The sequence below is a fragment of the Pseudonaja textilis genome, chromosome 1 (assembly GCF_049901715.1).
Source record: "Pseudonaja textilis isolate UNSWEBS1 chromosome 1, rPseTex1.2, whole genome shotgun sequence".
In the NCBI taxonomy this organism is placed as follows: domain Eukaryota; kingdom Metazoa; phylum Chordata; class Lepidosauria; order Squamata; family Elapidae; genus Pseudonaja; species Pseudonaja textilis.
This window is the reverse complement of record NC_141990.1, coordinates 166,009,379-166,027,781: the sequence shown is the minus strand read 5'-3', so window position 1 is coordinate 166,027,781 and position 18,403 is coordinate 166,009,379. Positions and strand designations below refer to the sequence as shown.

The 18,403-nt window shown below is 38.4% G+C and overlaps 1 protein-coding gene across 1 annotated transcript in view; it reads right to left on the bottom strand.

The window, feature by feature from the left end:
• Positions 1–18,403, bottom strand: part of KLF7 (KLF transcription factor 7) — a 72,284-nt gene that overhangs the window by 11,500 nt on the left and 42,381 nt on the right. The window contains exon 3 of the mRNA XM_026707781.2: positions 4,390–4,513. Within this exon, the coding sequence (XP_026563566.1) occupies positions 4,390–4,513 (124 nt within the window). The remainder of the gene's footprint in view (positions 1–4,389; positions 4,514–18,403) is intronic.

Sequence of the window (18,403 nt, the reverse complement as noted above, 5' to 3'; positions counted from 1 at the left end):
GTACTGATGACATACATTCTGATGCCAGAAATGTACATTCTATATATTTTAAATTCTTCCTATTTCTAATTTTTTCCTATGCTCCTTTCTATCTCATCTTACAAGTTATAATGAACATAACCAAACTATGTTTGTTGCTCAAAAATCTGATATATATCTATCTATGTCTATGTCTATGTCTATGTCTATGTCTATGTCTGTCTATCTATCTATCTATCTATCTATCTATCTATCTATCTATCTATCTATCTATCTATCTATCTATCTATCTATCTATCTATGCTTGAACTAATTTTTACAACAGTTATATGGATAAATGGAGTAGCATATTCTCCACATTTGGCTCTTCCCTACACACTCTGCTGCTTCAGAAAAGCACTGCAATACTTTGACAGGCTGTTTTTCATAGTGGAAGCCAAACATATGGCAAGTGTTTAATTTTTCTCACCATATGCATTAATGCCTTCCCTATATTTCTTCCCAGAGGAATGAAGGAGGTACTCATGTTTTGTTTTAATCCTGTTACTAATTGTATAGTGTAGAGGTTCTCAACCTGTAGTCCGCAGCCTCCTGGGGGCCCATACTCATAGGGGTCCCTGAAGGCTTGAAGTCATGTTATGATTTAAATCTTGAGATATGTCTTGGGGGTCCATGGCCATGGTCAGTGGCCACAAAAGGTATTTAAAAGGAGTCTGTGGCGAGGACTTCCGGTTTGGGCTTCTTCGGCGATGGACCGAAATCCGCTATCGTGCACAGTTTCAATCCATGCTCGCCTTTGGATTCAAGGCTGAAGCCACCCCGTAGAGATGGCGAAGAGTGGGGAGACCACTAGCTGAGTAGAGGGGAGCTGCATCTCTCCTCCTCGGCTGGCCATTACTCCCTTTCCCAAAGGCGGTTGCAGCAGTGGTCAGAAATGGCCACCTCAAAGAAGAACCCAACTGGACAAGATTGAGCAGGAGGAAGGCAAAAGTGAGAACTTGACAGACCGGGCTAAGCAGAGGCAACATCTAAGCAAGGTACCCTGGATTTAAAAGTATTAAGAGTCTTATTCCTAAAAGAAGATTTTTAAAGTGGCGAAGAAGAGAGAAAAGGAGTGAAAAAAAATCCTTTTTTAAATTTCTCATATTGACAGTTACAATCATCTTTGAATGTTAAAAGGAAGAAATCTAAGTAAGAAATTTGTAATAATTTACTTTGACACTAACAGGCAATTTTAAGCTGAAATCAAAATGTCAGAAGGAAAATAAAGACTTTCTGGATACACTAAAGCCCTTAAAAGGAGAAGAGTGGAGGAAAAAGGGTGGAACTTGAAAAGAACAGAGAGTCCACCTGGAAATAAAAGGGATTAACAGTGAAACTTTAAAAAGACTTCCAAAGGTTACATTGTAACTGAAACTTCATTAAAAGATAACAGAACCCCCGGAAAGGAAAAGTTGAAGAAAGAAGCAAGAAGAAACAACTTTGGATTACTTGATGATTTTTAGAATTTTGGGTGTTGGATTTTTAATTAAAGTCAATCGGGTGGTTGTTTAAAAGTGTTTAAAATGGCAGTACTCCTTGAGAATTAAAAATGGAACTTTAAAAAAATGAAAGAAGAGGCACAAGAGGAAGGAGGATCTTTTAGCTTCGTATTTCAATTCTTAGAAATGGAGATTTTGAACTATGAAAAACAACAAGAAATGCTTGGAGAGCAAGAAGAAGGGCTGGACAAAGAAGAAGCCATCTTTAATGATCAAATAATGCAATGGAAAATGGAAAAAAGGGGGGAAAGGAGTTAAAAATTCAAGATTTGAGGGAACAACTAAAAAAAAGAATAGTTTGAAAAATAAACACAACAGTAAAGAGAAGCAGAAAAGAGAATTACAGAAGGGAGAATTAGAGAGGGGAGGGGACAAAAGAGGGATGAGAAAAAGGGAGGAAAGATAAAAAGGAAAAGAAGTTATAAGGGACAAAAACAAGAAATAAAGAAATGGGAAACGTACAAGGATCAATGGTATTAGCTTATTTAGAAGACATAGTGATAATGGTTAAATCAAATTAAAAGTAAGAATTCTGCAAGGGTACCAAAGATAGTCTTGTTATAGTAGAAATAGTAATAAGCTAGAAACGAAACAGGTGATTAAATTACAAGATAAAACTGGTATTGTTTTGTAATGGTATGCTTACTAATAATTAAGTGTAATAATGAGAGAAAGGGAATAAAGGTAAAAGAAACTGAAATAAGAAGGAATGGAAATATTTTAATTGTTTTTAAAGACTTATAAAATACAATTGAAAAGAAATGTCAAAGATTTACAATGAAATCAATACCAGTTGTTAGAATGAATTTGAATAGAATAACTATTTTGTTTACTATTTTTATATATATATAATTTCTATTTTTTAGAATCTTGTATTTCTAAAGAAAAGTACCAAGCAGAATTCAGTTGATGAGAGTTATATGATATAAAATAGATATTAGAAACTGAATGTTATAATTGTATAAGGTATAAATTAAATGTTTAATGAGATTTGAAATGACAATAATTATAAGATTCAAAGGTGACATTCTGTTTGGTAATTACAGGGGGAATCTTGCTTTTTAATGCCTGGAAGAGGAGGGAATTATCTTTTTCCCTCTCTCTTTCAGGATGATGATGGAAGAGAATATATGAAATTGTAAACAGGACAGACAAAAGTACAAGTATAATGAATAGAAAGATATAGAAATTTAGGAAAAGAAATGTAATTGAATTAGAAAGAAATGAGATAATTATAAAAGAACATTAAGGAAAGTAAGGGAAGAGAAAAATTATTGAGAAATTGAAAAAATTGTGCTAAGATATGAAACTGAATATATAAGATGAATATGTAATTGAGATTTTGTCTGTATGGAGATGTGATAACCTGGAATCATGCTGTTCTCAAAAAAAAGATGTTTTATTTGTTATTATGTTTTGTAAAAACCCAATGAAACTTTTACCAAAAAAAAGGAGTCTGTGGTGAAGAAAAGGTTGAGAACCATTGCTATATTGCCTATAAAAAAGAGAGATTGCACCAAGAAAACTATTTATTATAGCTATCCAACTCTAAGGGATTCTGGGTGGTATACAACACCCCACCCATCCATAAAAACAGATAAAACGTAAAACCACACAAACAGCCTATAGTAAAATTATCCAAATCAATACAAATCAAAAACAAAACAGATCTTCTGCGTAGCTCAACAAACAACAATAATGCACCCATCCCAAGCCTGGGACCAAAGCTAGGTTATAAGTGCTTTCCAGAACCCCAGGAGAGACGGCATAGTCCTTATCTCTGAGGGTAATGCTGTTCCAGAGGGTGGGGGCAATGATAGAGAGGGCATGCTTCCTTAGTTCCATAAGATGACAACACCTAGGCGCACCCACTCTGCCCAAATGTAACTAGACAGACAGAAAGGATAGGAGATAATCTGGCCTTCGGGTATCCAGGCCCTTTGCCATACAATGCTTTGCAGGAAATAAACAGCACCCTGGATTACATCTGGAAGCTGAATGACAACCAATACAGCTTGTATAGCATTGGTGATCCATTGGCATGTTGATAGATGCCTATTACTGTTTACGCTACTGCATTTTAAAACAACTATAGCTACCAGCTGGTCTTCAAAAGCAGCTCCATGTATGGTGTATTGCAATAACCAGTTGTGAGGTGAGCAGAGTATGAGTTACAGACTGAAGGAGACCACCCAAAGGAAGAAAGGGTGCAACTGGTGCCCCAGATGAATCTGGGCATAGCTGTCACCTGCTCTTTGAGCAGTAGCTGTGAATCCAGGAGTTGCAGCATATATTATCTTTTCTTTAGAATCTGTGCAGAGAAGTGCATAAAAGGACAAACTAACTGTACATTTGAAAGAAAAAGTCAATATGTTTTCACAAAAATAAGACAGGTGCTGTATTTAAATAATAATAATGATATCAAAAGACAGAGACAGCACAATAATAGAGAAATAACTGGAGAAAATATCAAAATACAGAGACCTGTAATTTAGAAGTATAACAACTGTGGCAAAAGAAAGCAAAGATGCGAAAATAGTACTAATGGTAAAAGATACCTTGGGTGCAATCCCAAAACATCTGGAGCACTACTTGAATACTATCAGGATTGACAAATTCACGGTGAATTGCAAAAGACAGCTTTACTTGGATCAGCTTATATCCTGCCTCAATATCTTTTTAACACTATCAAACAACATCTGCATATAGGTCTTTGGAAAGAACTCGATAAGTGGGTAAAAATGCCAAATCCAATCTAATCGTCTGGCTGACTGTGGGACCAATCATCATCATAATATCTTAATTGCTTTGATAGCACTTCTTGAATTAAGAAGTGGGATAAAATGTGAGAGAAAATAGTAACTATTACCTGTCACAATGGCTGCACTTAAAGGGCTTTGCTCCCGTGTGCTTCCTGTAATGCCGTGTGAGTTCATCACTTCGTGCAAAACGCCACTCACACCCTTCCCAGGAACACTTGTAAGGCTTCTCACCTGCAGAGGAGATTACAGAAGTCTTGTTAATGTTGAAAGCAAAATTTGCAAAAGGCACATTTCCCATTCATACTAAAATTCCATAAGCCATTGAAAGCACTGGCAGGATGTAATGGCTACTGTCTGAACAAGAACAGCTGACATTATTCTGTCCTGAACCTGCAAATGATTATAATCACTTTCTGTGCGAAGGTAAACTGAACTTGCAATGCTATATTCTAAACCTGGTATTCAGAGCACTTAATTCTCATTATCATGGCCATCCTATATTTGTGTTTACATATGTACTGTAGAAGTCCTTGCACACAATATTTTGTAAATTATAATTTTTGGGACTGGAGAATTGGTAACACCTCATGCAGCAGTGAAGTTCTAAGAAAGGATTTTGAAAGTCAAATGTGTTTTGGCATTCTTCCTTGTCCATTCCTAAGGCCTCTGTAAGTAATATATTATTATTGTTGTTGTTATTGTCATCGTGATTATCATTATTATTTTCATTGTTTAAATTTATTGACTATCCAACTCCAATGGACTCATAATGCAAAGTCAGTAAACATATGTATGTACACATATTTTCCATGGCATTTAGCTTATTAGACTTCTGATTTCGACAGATCAGCAACAGTACTCAGAAATCTTCTAAGCTTTTTTCCTTTGCTGTTTCTGCACAGTTCTGAACAAATGATTTACCATAGAAGAAATAATATTAATCATGAGAATTGGTAAATATTCAAATAATGGTTGAAATATAAGTTTGTGCAATGCCCCAAAGGCACTCTTTACCGGAAACTGTGATCCTTTTACTGGCCTTTTAAGCATAAGCAAGCAGTCAGCACAAGGTAGTGACTTTTAATGAAACTGACTTTGTACATAGCTTCCACTCTTTTATAAGTCCTGAACAAATTTTTAATAGATTAAAATAGATTATTTTTTCAGATATTTTTTTTAATCTATTAAAATGGTTCTCATATTCCCATGTTATAGAACACTCACAGGGAACAAAGGGGTGAGATCATTTGGAGATGTGGAGTAATGTGTCATCTGCATGCAGGTGTTCTTACTCTTTTCTCAGGAATTCCAGGTAAGGAGGTGGAAGTGCTGAACCAGTACCTGACTGCACTGAGGATTTGGATAAAAGCCAAGAAACTGAAGCTCAGTTTAGGCAAGACAGAAGTGCTACTATTGTATTCTCATTTTGGGAGGATCAAGTTTGTAGCTTCTAATTCTATTTTTATTATTAGATATACACATCCTATGTAGAATAATACAGATTTGCTCTGTGTGAATAATCCCATTGCAGTAATCCATGTCCTGATAAACTTTTCTTTAGATTAATGCTACATGCTATATATACAGCTGCCCTATATAAACCGCCTAAAATGTTTGGTCCAAAAATGATGCAGCCAGAGTGCTGAATACAGTTGGATAATGTCTGAAAATATCTTCCTGCTCATTTACATGTTTCTTCATTCAGTAAGTGGAGTACTGCATAATCAACAAGGCCACACAATGCATTTTAACTACATGACTTCAAGAAGTTAAAAAGTTACAGGAGGGCACAAAGGAATTTCTAAGCTACTGCAGATCAACAGATCTCAAAGTGGAACACGCTCAATAAAATGGATTAACAGTAAAAAATAATCTCTAAGCTAATAATCAAATGAGTATGAAACACTGCCACTGGTGCAAAAGTTGCTAAGAGTTCTGAAAGGCTTTCCCCCATGGTGAGCTGGATATCTTTTATCTAGGGACATCCTTGAAGTACATCATTCTTTGCAAACTTTATTTTGCTTTGTCTCTTTATATTTCTATTTCTTCTTTTAGAAAGTATCTGAGTGTGCCATATTGGTGGGGCTGCTGAGTCCTGTTTGTGATCCATGTATTTTGGACCAATGCTTATATTTTAATGGTACTATCCAGTGGATAAAAATGGCATGGATCAGTCATAAAACAATCTGCTCATTCCCAAATGCTCTTACCTACTTATTGTTTATCTGTACCTTATTTACACTGTTTTGTTCCTCCATTCATTATCCCACTATATCCGCCTTCATTAGATGACATAATTCACAGAATCCTATAATTCTGTGTTTAGGAAACCAAAAGTAATTGTAGAGAGAATTTTATTTAATCCCACTCCTTCATATTTTTCCCAATTCACTGTGTGTTTGATCAGCCAATGGTCTAATTTAATGCAACTATGCAATATACTCATTTTAATGTCACCACAATCAGCATCAACATTCTTGGCAGTTCAGATACAGTTCAAAAATGCAATATAAAGCACCCTCTACAAAAATAAAACAAAACAGCATTACAACAAGACAGAATAAAAAGAAGGCAATCACAATTCAAATCAAGGGGGCTTTCCAGTCTCAAAGAGCTTGCAAAAAACACACAGAGAGGGAGCCTGCCTAATCCATAGGGACGTTCTTCCACAATGTTGCACCACAATGAAAAGGCAGCACCTTCTTGCTTTAGTTCCCCAAACGTGAGATTTGTAGTAATTTCTTCCTGCCTAATTTTTTTATATGCCATTGTGAATTCCACATAGGGCTTCTGCACTTACACAGCTGCCTATTTGAAATGTTCCACAGCAAAGATTCTGGAAAGGAGTCTCACCTGCCATGCAGCATTCCAACCTAGCAACTGAAATGACTGCAATTTCTGTCCTGGTGCTGAAGTATGTCCAGTCCAAACAGGGAAGATTCCTGAATTGGGTAGTCAGAGATGACTATTCAAAAAACCAGTTGGGGGGAGGGGTGCCTTTTATGCACTGTGGTGTTTCTTACTCATGCATATAGGAAATTAACAGGCAATGTTGCTTAATGGTGGAAAGTACTAGGAGAGAACCAAGGACTCCTTTGCAAGTGAATATCAATGAATATCAATCATAATGAGAGAGCATGTCACCAGCAAAGTCAGGTCTGGAAAATCTACAGGTAACAAAAACTCTTGCTGCAGAAGAAACTCTCTGCAATATGTGCAATCTTGGAGCAGAATGAAATACTCATTTATAAAACCATCCTATCCTTGTGAAACATCAAATATCTGAATGAAAACATCCAAATGAAAGGAAATGTTTTTCAAGTCAGTAGAGAGGAGAAAGAACTATAGGACTCAAGGGCTTAGATATTAATAACTAGTGACAAACTCCATGTTGAAGTAGCTAATTACTTGGGAAGAAAGAAATTTCCTTTCAAAACCTACTTAAAAATAGGGTTGGAGAAATACAATGGACTAACATCTCATATTAGTCCATTGTATTTCTCCAGCACTATGTTTTACTTATTATCAGCAATATTAATATTAATATATTAATATTAATGTGTGTGTGGAGGGGGGGGGGAAACAGGAGAAAGATCCAATCTGGTGGACAAGTGGAAAAAGAAAACAAGACAAATATGGCAATTGCAAAATGAGAAAATAAATGTAGTGAAGCACCCAGTCTCATTCTGCCAAAAAATGTGGCTTAAAAAACACCTGACAAAATATTGTTCCAACTTTTCAGGTGGGTTGATATGAGGAACACTTGCAAGATATACAACAATTCCAAAAGTCAATATGGCATAGAACTATATACAAATCTCTGTTCCAGGATAGTACCTGGAATTAGAGTTAAATAACCCTTTTTTAAAAATGGCAGATATCGTTCACACTTTTGCATAATGTTTATTGACTGACAGATTCTGCCATGAATTTAGAAGCATAATGTTTATTGACTGACAGATTCTGCCATGAATTTAGAAGCACTGACACCCGCATGCTTGACTGTATTAATTTGCTGCTTAGCAATATGAATGGCCTCATTACAAAACACATTGATGACCTCTTACTTGTCATCTGTCAGATTGCTGAAATGGGGCAAAGCTTTCACCCATAAGAAATTGCTGATATTAGTCAGACAGGGCTGGTAATTGGCTACCCTAGTCCAAGTCTCCAGGAGAATTAAGCTTATGCCGCATTGTGTTGCATTTACAAACTGGGAGGCAGGGATGGATGTCGAAACAAGAAGGAACAACATTTGTCTTGGACTCTATATAAATTATCAAAATGCTATAATGTTGTATAAAAATGGTTTCATTCAAGAGTCCCCAACCCTCTGGAAATAGAGCTGGAAGTGCAAATTCCTGAACAGGTACAGGCATAAAACAGGATAACACAGTAAAAGACAGGTTGGTTTATTTCTAATATGAGGGAACATGCTGTAGGTAAGACTGCCTTGTTATAGGTTTAATTTTTTTTCTGAAAGAGAAAACCTCTCAACTCGGATCAGCAAATGAGGGTGTTGATTATTCTGATGAAGAATCAGAGTTATAGGAATCTCCATCTAAAAAGTGATCTAAATGCTGCATGGGAACCATGCCCAGATCTGAAGTTTGTACTGGGCTATAAATAGTTGCCGCTGCAGTGGAAATATATCAGGATACACCTGGACAGAACATCAGATTTGATCTCTAAAATGTGGAGCACATAAGATTCTGTAAAAGCAGACCGTTGTTTTAAAGTATGGAAGACTGCTGCTATGATCACAATCTCCACATGCTCATCAAAGAATGGAAGAGCAAAGGTACAAGTAGGATTAGTTTGGGATTGAGCTTGGTCCCATCATCTTTGCTTTTGAGACAGAGACCACTGAGTACCCCTCTGGGAACAGACCTCAAGTTACAGTTAAGAAGTTAGCAAGAGAAGCAGAAGCAACAATATCAAGATTGGCAGAACAAATGAATCTTTGATATAAAGGAAACACTCAAGGGAGACGTCAATAGACATCAATATTGTATTGGTTCCTCCCCACCCCCCCTAGAATCTGACCATTGGATATTGCAGGGCTTGCAATGGAAGCAGAAATCTTTCAGACACACAAGATGGAAGATGCAATATCAGGTGATCTGCCAGGTTCAACAGAATGAAAGACTGAGAGGAAAGCACTGACAAATTTGGCTGTTTCTTGAATGCTGAAAATAATGCAGCATTAGCTTTAGAGTTATGAGAAGTTTCAGCAGGACCCAGTGTTATCACTGAACAGTCCTGGTGAAAGACATATTATAGAAAGTTTTTTAAAGAAAAACTTGACAATGAAGATATGATTTCACTACATGTCCTTCCCATGACAAAAGAATATAAAGAATGTCCATTTGAAGAATGCAGCTGGTTGTTACCGTTTTGACTGATAGACAAAGGACTTTTAATGCCATAAGCACTCTCAAAGAAAACATAAGCAAAACATGCTTCAACTCATTCTGATTCTCCTCCCCCTCCTTTCTTCCTTGGATAGTTATGTAAAAACGTATATGACAGGGTAGCTCTAGTATATAAAGTTATTTATAATGTATATGTTTTTTTATAGGAAACAAATGTAGAAACCAGTTGTTATATAAAATTCAGCTGAATTTTAGGAGAAGAGACTGCCCTTAGAAGGATGGATGCTAGGACAGGACTGAGCTTGCCGTCTAGATAAATGATTAAATATGTAAATGTGCTCATATTGATAGACACAAAAAGCAATATTCAAAAAGCAGATGATTTAGTGCTCAGTGCTAACCTCAACACAGCATGTAGTTATTATCTAAGCAGATACATTATTGGATAAGGGTTTGTTGAAAAGATGTCAGCATTCCTCCTGCACTATTTTGTCCCTTTGAATTACATCTTCATACGTACCCCACATTTGATTTGAATATAACTAGGCCAAACCTGTTTCCTGAGACACAAGTAAGTTCACTGTAAATTGAATTTTTTATGATAATGTTCTTACTAATTCTAGTCCAAAAGTGAAAAAACCAACCCCCTCTAGCTGTTGCTCAATTACAGTTTCCAGCAACCATTGATTATGGTGAGAAATGCTCTCCCCACCTCACAGCCCTGCAGCTGTAGATCTTCTGTGAGAGAAAATTCTTTGTTCCCTACAGTGTTTTTAACACTGTAGGTAAGAGATAGGGAAATTTTGCATTCTGGTTGTCATGGTAGTAATACATTCCCTTGATGCCCAATTCAAGTTAAAATCTAGCCAATAAACTCAATAACTTGAATGTACTAATTAGAAAATTTTCAATTTTGCTAACAAAAATAAATAAATACTGTTTCCCTGTAAATAAGACCGTCTTATTTTTATTTATTTATTTTTGCCACCAAAAAAGGCACCAGGACTTGTTTTCGGGGGATGTCATCCACTGACTAACCTTACTTGTGTGTGTTGCCCCTGGCCTCGTTTTCACCATCAGAGGCTTTCTGCGGCCAGCAAGGCTTTCCTGAAGATCTCTGCAACCGATAACAGATCAATCTGGAGCTCTGTTATCAGCTATACAGAGGTCTTTAGGAAAGCCTTGCTGGCTGCAGAAGAAATGGGCCGCAAGGCAGGTGTAAGGGTGTGAGAGGCCTGGCAACAACTGTCCAAAGATAAGTAGGACTGCTTCACCCCCCATCCCCACCCTAGCTTAATTTTTACCCATGCACTCTAAAGTGGGTGGGATCTTAATTAGGGCTTATTTTGGGGGTAGGGCTTATAGCAATAGCACTTAGACTTATATACTGCTTTATAGTGCTTTACAGCTCTCTCTGAGCAGTTTACAGAGTCAGCATTTTGCTCCCAACAATTTGGCTCCTCATTTTACCCATCTCAGAAGGATGAAAGGCTGAGTCAACCTTGAGCCTGGTGAGATTCGATCTGTCAAATTGCAGGCAGCTGGATGTCAGCAGAAGTAGTTTGCAGTACTGCACTCTAACCACTGCGCCACTGAGGCTTATATTGGGTTCATGAGTAAAAATCAAGCTAGGACTTACTTTCAGGGTAGATCGTATTTTCAGGGAAATAGGGTATCACCCTTGATTTGATATGCTACATGGTAACCAACCATAAACACATTTTCTTTTCTCAGTTTCTGGTATAGCTTTAACATCGATGATATCTGAGCTCCAGGGGCAAAATGACTTTGCCAAGCATAGACACTAGGTTCCTGTTCAGTCCTTTTTGTTTTGTTTTGTTAACATGAGCTGCTAGTTGCCAAATGTCAGAAAACGTGTGTGTTCCAGACTCTGCAGGCTTGCTTACAGGATATTGTAAAGAGACAAAAATGTAAAAACAGAGGAAAACCAGAAAAAATCCTTGACCCACAGATTTCAGCAAAGGCTAATTTACCCCTATCAGAGCTGTCATGATACCAAAACAAAATGAAGAGATAGAACATCTCAAAAGAAAAGGGAAGGTGAGTATTTAGAGCATTATTGAGAGCAATTTGGTGTAGTAGTTAAAGTGCTACTGGTGGTGAGTTCCAGTCCCACCTTAGGCATGAAAGCCAGCTAAGTGACTTTGGGCCAACTCATCTCATAGGATTGTTGTTGTGAGGAAATAGGAGGAGGAGGGAATATTATGTTCATTGCCTTGAGTTATTTATGAAATAAAGGCAGGATAAAAGAAATCTAATAAATAATGGATTATCTTTCTTTGGTATCTTAAAATGATTCCATTCCTACTAACTCTTTAGCTTCATGGCCATGCCAACTGGGGATGTTATGAAATTGTAATTCAATCACAGAGGGCATCAGTTTGGAAGAACTACTATAATGGGTGCAAGTCATTCCAAGGAAGAGGAAAGAGGAGAAAAGAATCCAGATATAAGCCTAAATATGGGGAATACTAAGAAGGATTGATATTCTACACAGTGTATTATTCCTATTAGGAATATCTCCATCCTTATAGAATAAATTAAAATAAATACATAAATAAATACATTTCCCATCAGAATAAATACCTGTTTAATATCTACTATATGAAGCCACTGGGTGACATCATTCACCCCCATGGGATGAGATATCAACAGTATGCTGATGATATCCAGTTGTATCTCTCCTCCTGATGAGTTAACTGATGCTGTGGATGTTTTTTTTTTTTTCAGTGCTGAAAGGCTGTGGGGGTCTGGATGAGATGGATGGCATAAAAATTTAATAAATAAGTAAAATTGATTAAAAATATCAAGCTTCAACTAAACATGGAAAGACTGCGAGTCTTTGGGCTTTAGGGCCTTCTGAATCTGGGGCTTTAGCATCTGGGGCTGGATTGGGTCATCCTGCCCCAAACAGACCCAATGCACAATCTGGGTGGGGTGGGAGTTCTTGTGGAATCATGATCCCTGCTTGAAGAGCAAGTGGCAGTTGTAGCCATAAGGACCTTTTGCATATTGTGTATTAGTTGTGCCCATTCTATTCTGTCGCTCATGTCTAGTCACTTCCTGGATGGATTTCTTCATGTGCTGTGTACATTGGACTGCCCATGAAGAGTATCCAGAAGCTTCAGCTAATCCAAAATGCAGCAGCATGTATGCTCCAAAAGCTGCACACATTGCAAACTGCATTGGTTACCAGTATGCTTCCAGGTCCACTTCAAGCTTATGATTTTTAAAGTCCTACATGGTACAGGGCCAGGTTATTTGAGGGACCACCACTCCCCAGCTACATCCAATCCTATCAAATTCAGAAGGAGAAGCACGCTCTAGGTCCCAACAGCTAGAGTTTCATCAGGTGGAAAGGAAGCCTTTTCTGCTCTAGCCCCACTCCGCAGAACATCACTCCTCCTGAGGTAAGAAGGCCCAAGTCTGTTGGCCTTTCGGTTTTACTAGTGAACTTGGGGATCCTGGGATAAAGCAGAGCCCATTAGATTAGATGGCGAACTGATACTCTCTCTATATGCTTTGCCACCATTTTGTTGTTTTTGTTTTTCTTTTAATTTAATTTGTGGTGTGTATTCTGTTTATTATATATACTGGCCAGAATCATAGTGGCTGGATGGCTATACAGAAGTGATAGGTAATAGATGATACTAGGCAGGTAGGTAGGTAGGTAGATGATGATAATAGACAGACACAGACAGATACACACACAGAGAGAAAGAGAGACACAGGCAGACAGACAGACATTTCACATTGTTAGGCCATGTTTGACAGGGAAGCAGCAAGAAGGAGCAAATCAGAAATATTTCCTAAAATTGCTTTAATAAATTACTTTTATATAGTCATGGGATTTATTTATATTTTTAAAAGTTAGGTAAACCATATAGATTTCTTTACTCTGGGAAGCTAACAGTAGTGATAAAACACAAACAAGGAAAAGGAAAGGAAAGGTTGCTACCATTGAAAGCAGTGCATTCGGAAAGTGGTGGTTGCTTTCAGGCAAAACTAAGTTTGATGGTTGCAGGATCTCTTGTGGAAATGGAATGGAACATTTTCTATTTATCTTGTTTCTTTGCACATCTATTTTTCTAAGACTGTAGCAGGTTGTTGCAAAGTTTACTAGCTCATACTACAAAATTAGTAAGCTTGAAATAGAGAAGCCACCTTCAAAATCAAGTTGCATAAACAATATTGTTTATAATTTATGAATGCTTTCAATTGGAGGAGTGCTTGTGACATTGACACCTCAAGAAGTTTTGCAAGGGACATCCACCATTAATTCCATCCTACATAATACAGGTGAGCCCAACATTTCCATTGACAATTGTTCAGTGAGTTTTGCCCCATTTTATGATCTTTCTTGCCACAGTTGTTAAATGAATCACTGCAGTTGTTAAACTATTAACATGATTGTTCAGTGACTCTGGCTTCCCCATTGACTTTGTCAGAAGGTCACAAAAGTTGATCACGTGACCATGGGGAAGCTGCAAGAGTTGTAAGTGTGAAAAGTGGTCATAAGTCACTTTTTTCATTGTAACTTCTAATGGACACTAAACAAATGATTGTAAGTTGAGGACTATCTCTATGTAAGTCCAACTTATACTCTGCACACCTATTGATTCCTGCAAAGGGACAGTAACTTGGATGTAGCGAGAGAGAGGAAAGGCACAACAGATGAATACATCCTATACTTAAAAAATAAAAAACAGAACCTCAGAATGGGAAAATATGATTATTGAACCAATTATACAGAAATTAATTTAAAAATCTATTTCAGTTTTCTTTTAAGATCCTTTCATTTCTAGATATGCCTTCAATTCATTTCAATTTTTAAAAAATCCTGGGTTCTCTTAATAAAATAACAGATGCAAAGTAATGATTTATTGCACAACTCTTATTTTCTACTGCAAGAGAATATTGCTTGAAACAGTTTACTATTTTAAAAAAAGAATTGTTCTTTATTGATACAAAAACAGAATTCATTTACTTTTTTTCCTATTGTCTTTTATATTTTTGTTCTAAGCCAAAAAAAAAAAAAAATACAATCATTGTCATAGACACGTGAATAAGAAAATAATTCAGCATCTGACACTCAAATGTAAAATAAATTTAAAGCAGTTTCTTTTGTCCTTTGAAAGCTTTTGAGGAGCACGCAAGCAGAATCTACAAAAGGAGATGACTGACTTCAATACATATGTCAATCTTCACCCAGCCTCAAGCTCTAATTTGCATGTTGTAAACAAGCAATTAAAAGTCAGACAGATTTTTTTCTATTATGCTACTTCAAATGTAGTGTCACTGGAGTTTGAGTGCACATTTAGTTGTTCAAGTCAAAAGATATATCTCTTTCCATTTTTCTATTTGGGATGACCGACAAATTAGTTTTTAAAAACAAATCTTATGACTTACAATAACAATATCCTCCATTGCTACCTAATCAGAATAGCACTTCAACAGTACTGGCAGAATGTCTGATTGCAATGGGAAATTCTCATGGCTTGAACTGCCATTAATGTAATGGTCACATCTCACAACTATTATGATACTCTTCACTATTTTGAATATTGATGATATGAGGAACAATGTAGGAATATACATCCTGAGGAAAAGCATTGTCAAGATGACCTTGGTTTGCTTTTCATCTGCGCTTGCACCTTGTGTTTTTCTTTCTGAGCCTTCTTAATAGTCCAATTAGTTGTACTTTCAGTAGTTTTTCACGGAGCTGTATTTTAAAACATTTTTCTCTCTCCTATTCCTGCCAAGCAGGCATGCAGAAAGCAATGAATAACAACATGAAGACAAATGAAAAAAAGTGTCCTGAGAAAAGGGATATTATCCTTCAATTGTCCCTGCAAGTCCTCATTTAAAGGAACAAAGGTTTCTCAATTTCAATATTTTTTTAAAAAAAATATCCTTATGGGCTTAGCAAAAACTGAAGCTGGAAGTACCTGATGTATGCTCAGAACAGAAGGATTTTTGAGGGTGGGGAGAGATTAGGGGACACAGGTGCCAGCCTTCTGTAGAATGTGCACTTCTGCTCCATTAATTGCTGATACCACCCCCCACTTCCATCTCCGACCCCTAGGGAGAACAGCAGAGCGGCAGGCCCAGACTGGTACCCAGCAGCAACACCAGCAGCAAAAGTAGACAATTAGGTGCCAGAAGCAAAGGGAGGGAGGGAAAGAGGGGGTAGAGGATGTAGTTGCTTAGCAACTAGGTGGCAGAAACAGCTGTGTAGCAGGCCTGGGCTGGTACCCAGGCACTGACAAGCTAGCCAATTAGCACACTGTATATAATGCTTGATGTATCCTAGCAACAGAATACACAAGTCTGCCTGCCACACTCACTCTCTTCACATTCCTCCCCCACCAGCATTCAAACCATTACTCGTCCCCCTTTTGACTCAATGACTCCTATTTTTTTCCCAGGAGAGATCAGGAAACTTTTAAAAATCTGTACAGTATTTAGTTTCAATTCACTTAGCATTAAAAACGTCATATATATCACATGATAACAACCGCAAAATCCACTGAGGAGTATGAGAATACCACGATTTGAGTTCAATAAGATTTTCTTAGATTACAGGAAAATTGTTGCATTTCATTTGTGTATATAGAATTCTAACTGCTAGGCATAAAATAAAACATCAACATTTTGTGCATTTGCATCTAAAAAAAGATGCTATAATCCATTCTTGCACATCAAAACTAAAGCCATATTACTATTTCTCTGGATAACAAAACAACAACCCCTCCTAACTAACTAAATTGAAAGTATCAGCAGCATGGAAAACCTGGCTCTACAGTACGTTCTTAAAATAGAAGGTGATATTCATACTATCTTATCCATGCATTAGATTGGGCATGTCCATGCGGTAGCATAAGATCATCATCTTTTAACATTATTGTGTGATTTATATACGTTGTTTTATATATTTTATAGGTGGACCAAGACAATTCCTCTTCACTCAATGCAGCCCAGGCAAACCAAAATGTTGGACATGCATGGCATGCATTAGATCAGTGGTCCCCAACCTTTTTTGTACCAGGGACCGGTTTCACGCAGAAACACCTTTTCAAGGACCGGTTAGGGTTAGTTAGTTAGTTAGTTAGTTAGTTAGTTATTCATTCATTCATTCATTCATTTATTTATTTATTTATTTATTATTTATTTTATTATATGTTCCACTCATTGAAAAGCTAGTTATGACTTAATTTAATTATAATCAAAGTTGGATTGGATTTAATAATCATGGTTAATGCAGGCATGATATTCCCCTCTGAAAAAAAAAATCGGGGCTGGCCAAAAGAGACCCGCCACGCGCCAAGAAATCGCACACACAACACCAACGCTACACACCCTTCCTTTCCAGCTGGTCAGGTGTGGATCAGCTCTGGAGCTGGGCAGCCGCTTCCCTGGTGGCGGGGCCGTGGCCGCCGCCCAGGGAGCGCCCGCTGCTTTCCCTCGCCAGGGCCGGGCAGTGGCGTGTTGCCCTGCACCACGTGGCCCCCGCCTGGCAGCGTGCTTCTAGGCACGAGGCAGCCGGGTTGCCCAAGGAGCCCGGCTGGCCAGGCGAGGGGAAGGCAGCAAGGGCCCTGCTGGGCTGGGCTGGAAAACCCGCTTGGCAAGGGGCCAGGGAAGCCTGCGGGCGGAGGACCAAGTACGCTGGGAGGCAGAGATTCTGCCGAGGCCGTCAGATGGAGAGACGGCTGGTCTGTGGCTGCCAAGCTCCCATTTCCTGCCGCTCACCTGAGTGGCCTGTAGCCGCGTGTTGGTGTGGTGATTGAAGAGCTTCTCGTGAGCCTTGACCAGGTCGCCGGCTGCTTCCAAAGAGGGCAAGGGAGTTCATGCAGGCTGGGATCGAGGTAATCAGCAGCAGCATAGCCTCCCTTCACAGAACTTCTGGTGTAAGCCTGGCGAATCAGGAGCCTCCTTCTTAGGGAGAGCAGCTTCTCCACGGCTACCATGTTTCCCTTTTCTCTAGCCACGCACAGCGTGGAGCTGATGTTTTTGGTCGAGCGAGGCTGAGGGACTGCGTCAAAACCAGCGCTCGATCCAGCACGTTGGAACAAGATGGTGTCGAAGCAAAGTAGGCGGCCCGGTCCCAAATGACCCACGGACCGGTACCGGTCCACGGACTGGTGGTTGGGGACCCCTGCATTAGATGGTTCATCCTTGAGCCTTTTGATGGTAATGGTAATATTCTTAACACAGACTGCCACTTGCCACGGATTGATTTCAGTTGCATGAATGCTTTAAATCAAAATTCTTGTTTATTTGCCTGATATAATTATTCTTGGTGAGATTATGTTCCACCTTGTCTAACACTGTTTACTTCAACAGTGGTACAGTAGCATTCATATGACTGACACCAATGCATAACATTCCCACATGGTAAGAGGACAGATAATATGGTCTGGGCATTGAAACATATTTTACGTACTAGCACTGTTGCGTCCATTGGACTAACCCGCAGTCTTCACTCCGGTCCGCGCTTCTAGTGGGAATGCAGACCGCTCCTATTGGTTGATGCCATTTGACAGCCGGCTATAAAAGGAGCTGTCAAATGGCATCAGCTGTTGCCGCCAGCTGACTGCCCTGTTAGCACGGCAGCCGCGGCAACCCTTTATTCTTGTAATAAAGTTACAGTTGATGTTCGCTCCGAGTCTGCCTCAGTGATTACTGCCGCTCCACAACACTGGCGACGAGGGCGGGGGAGCAAATA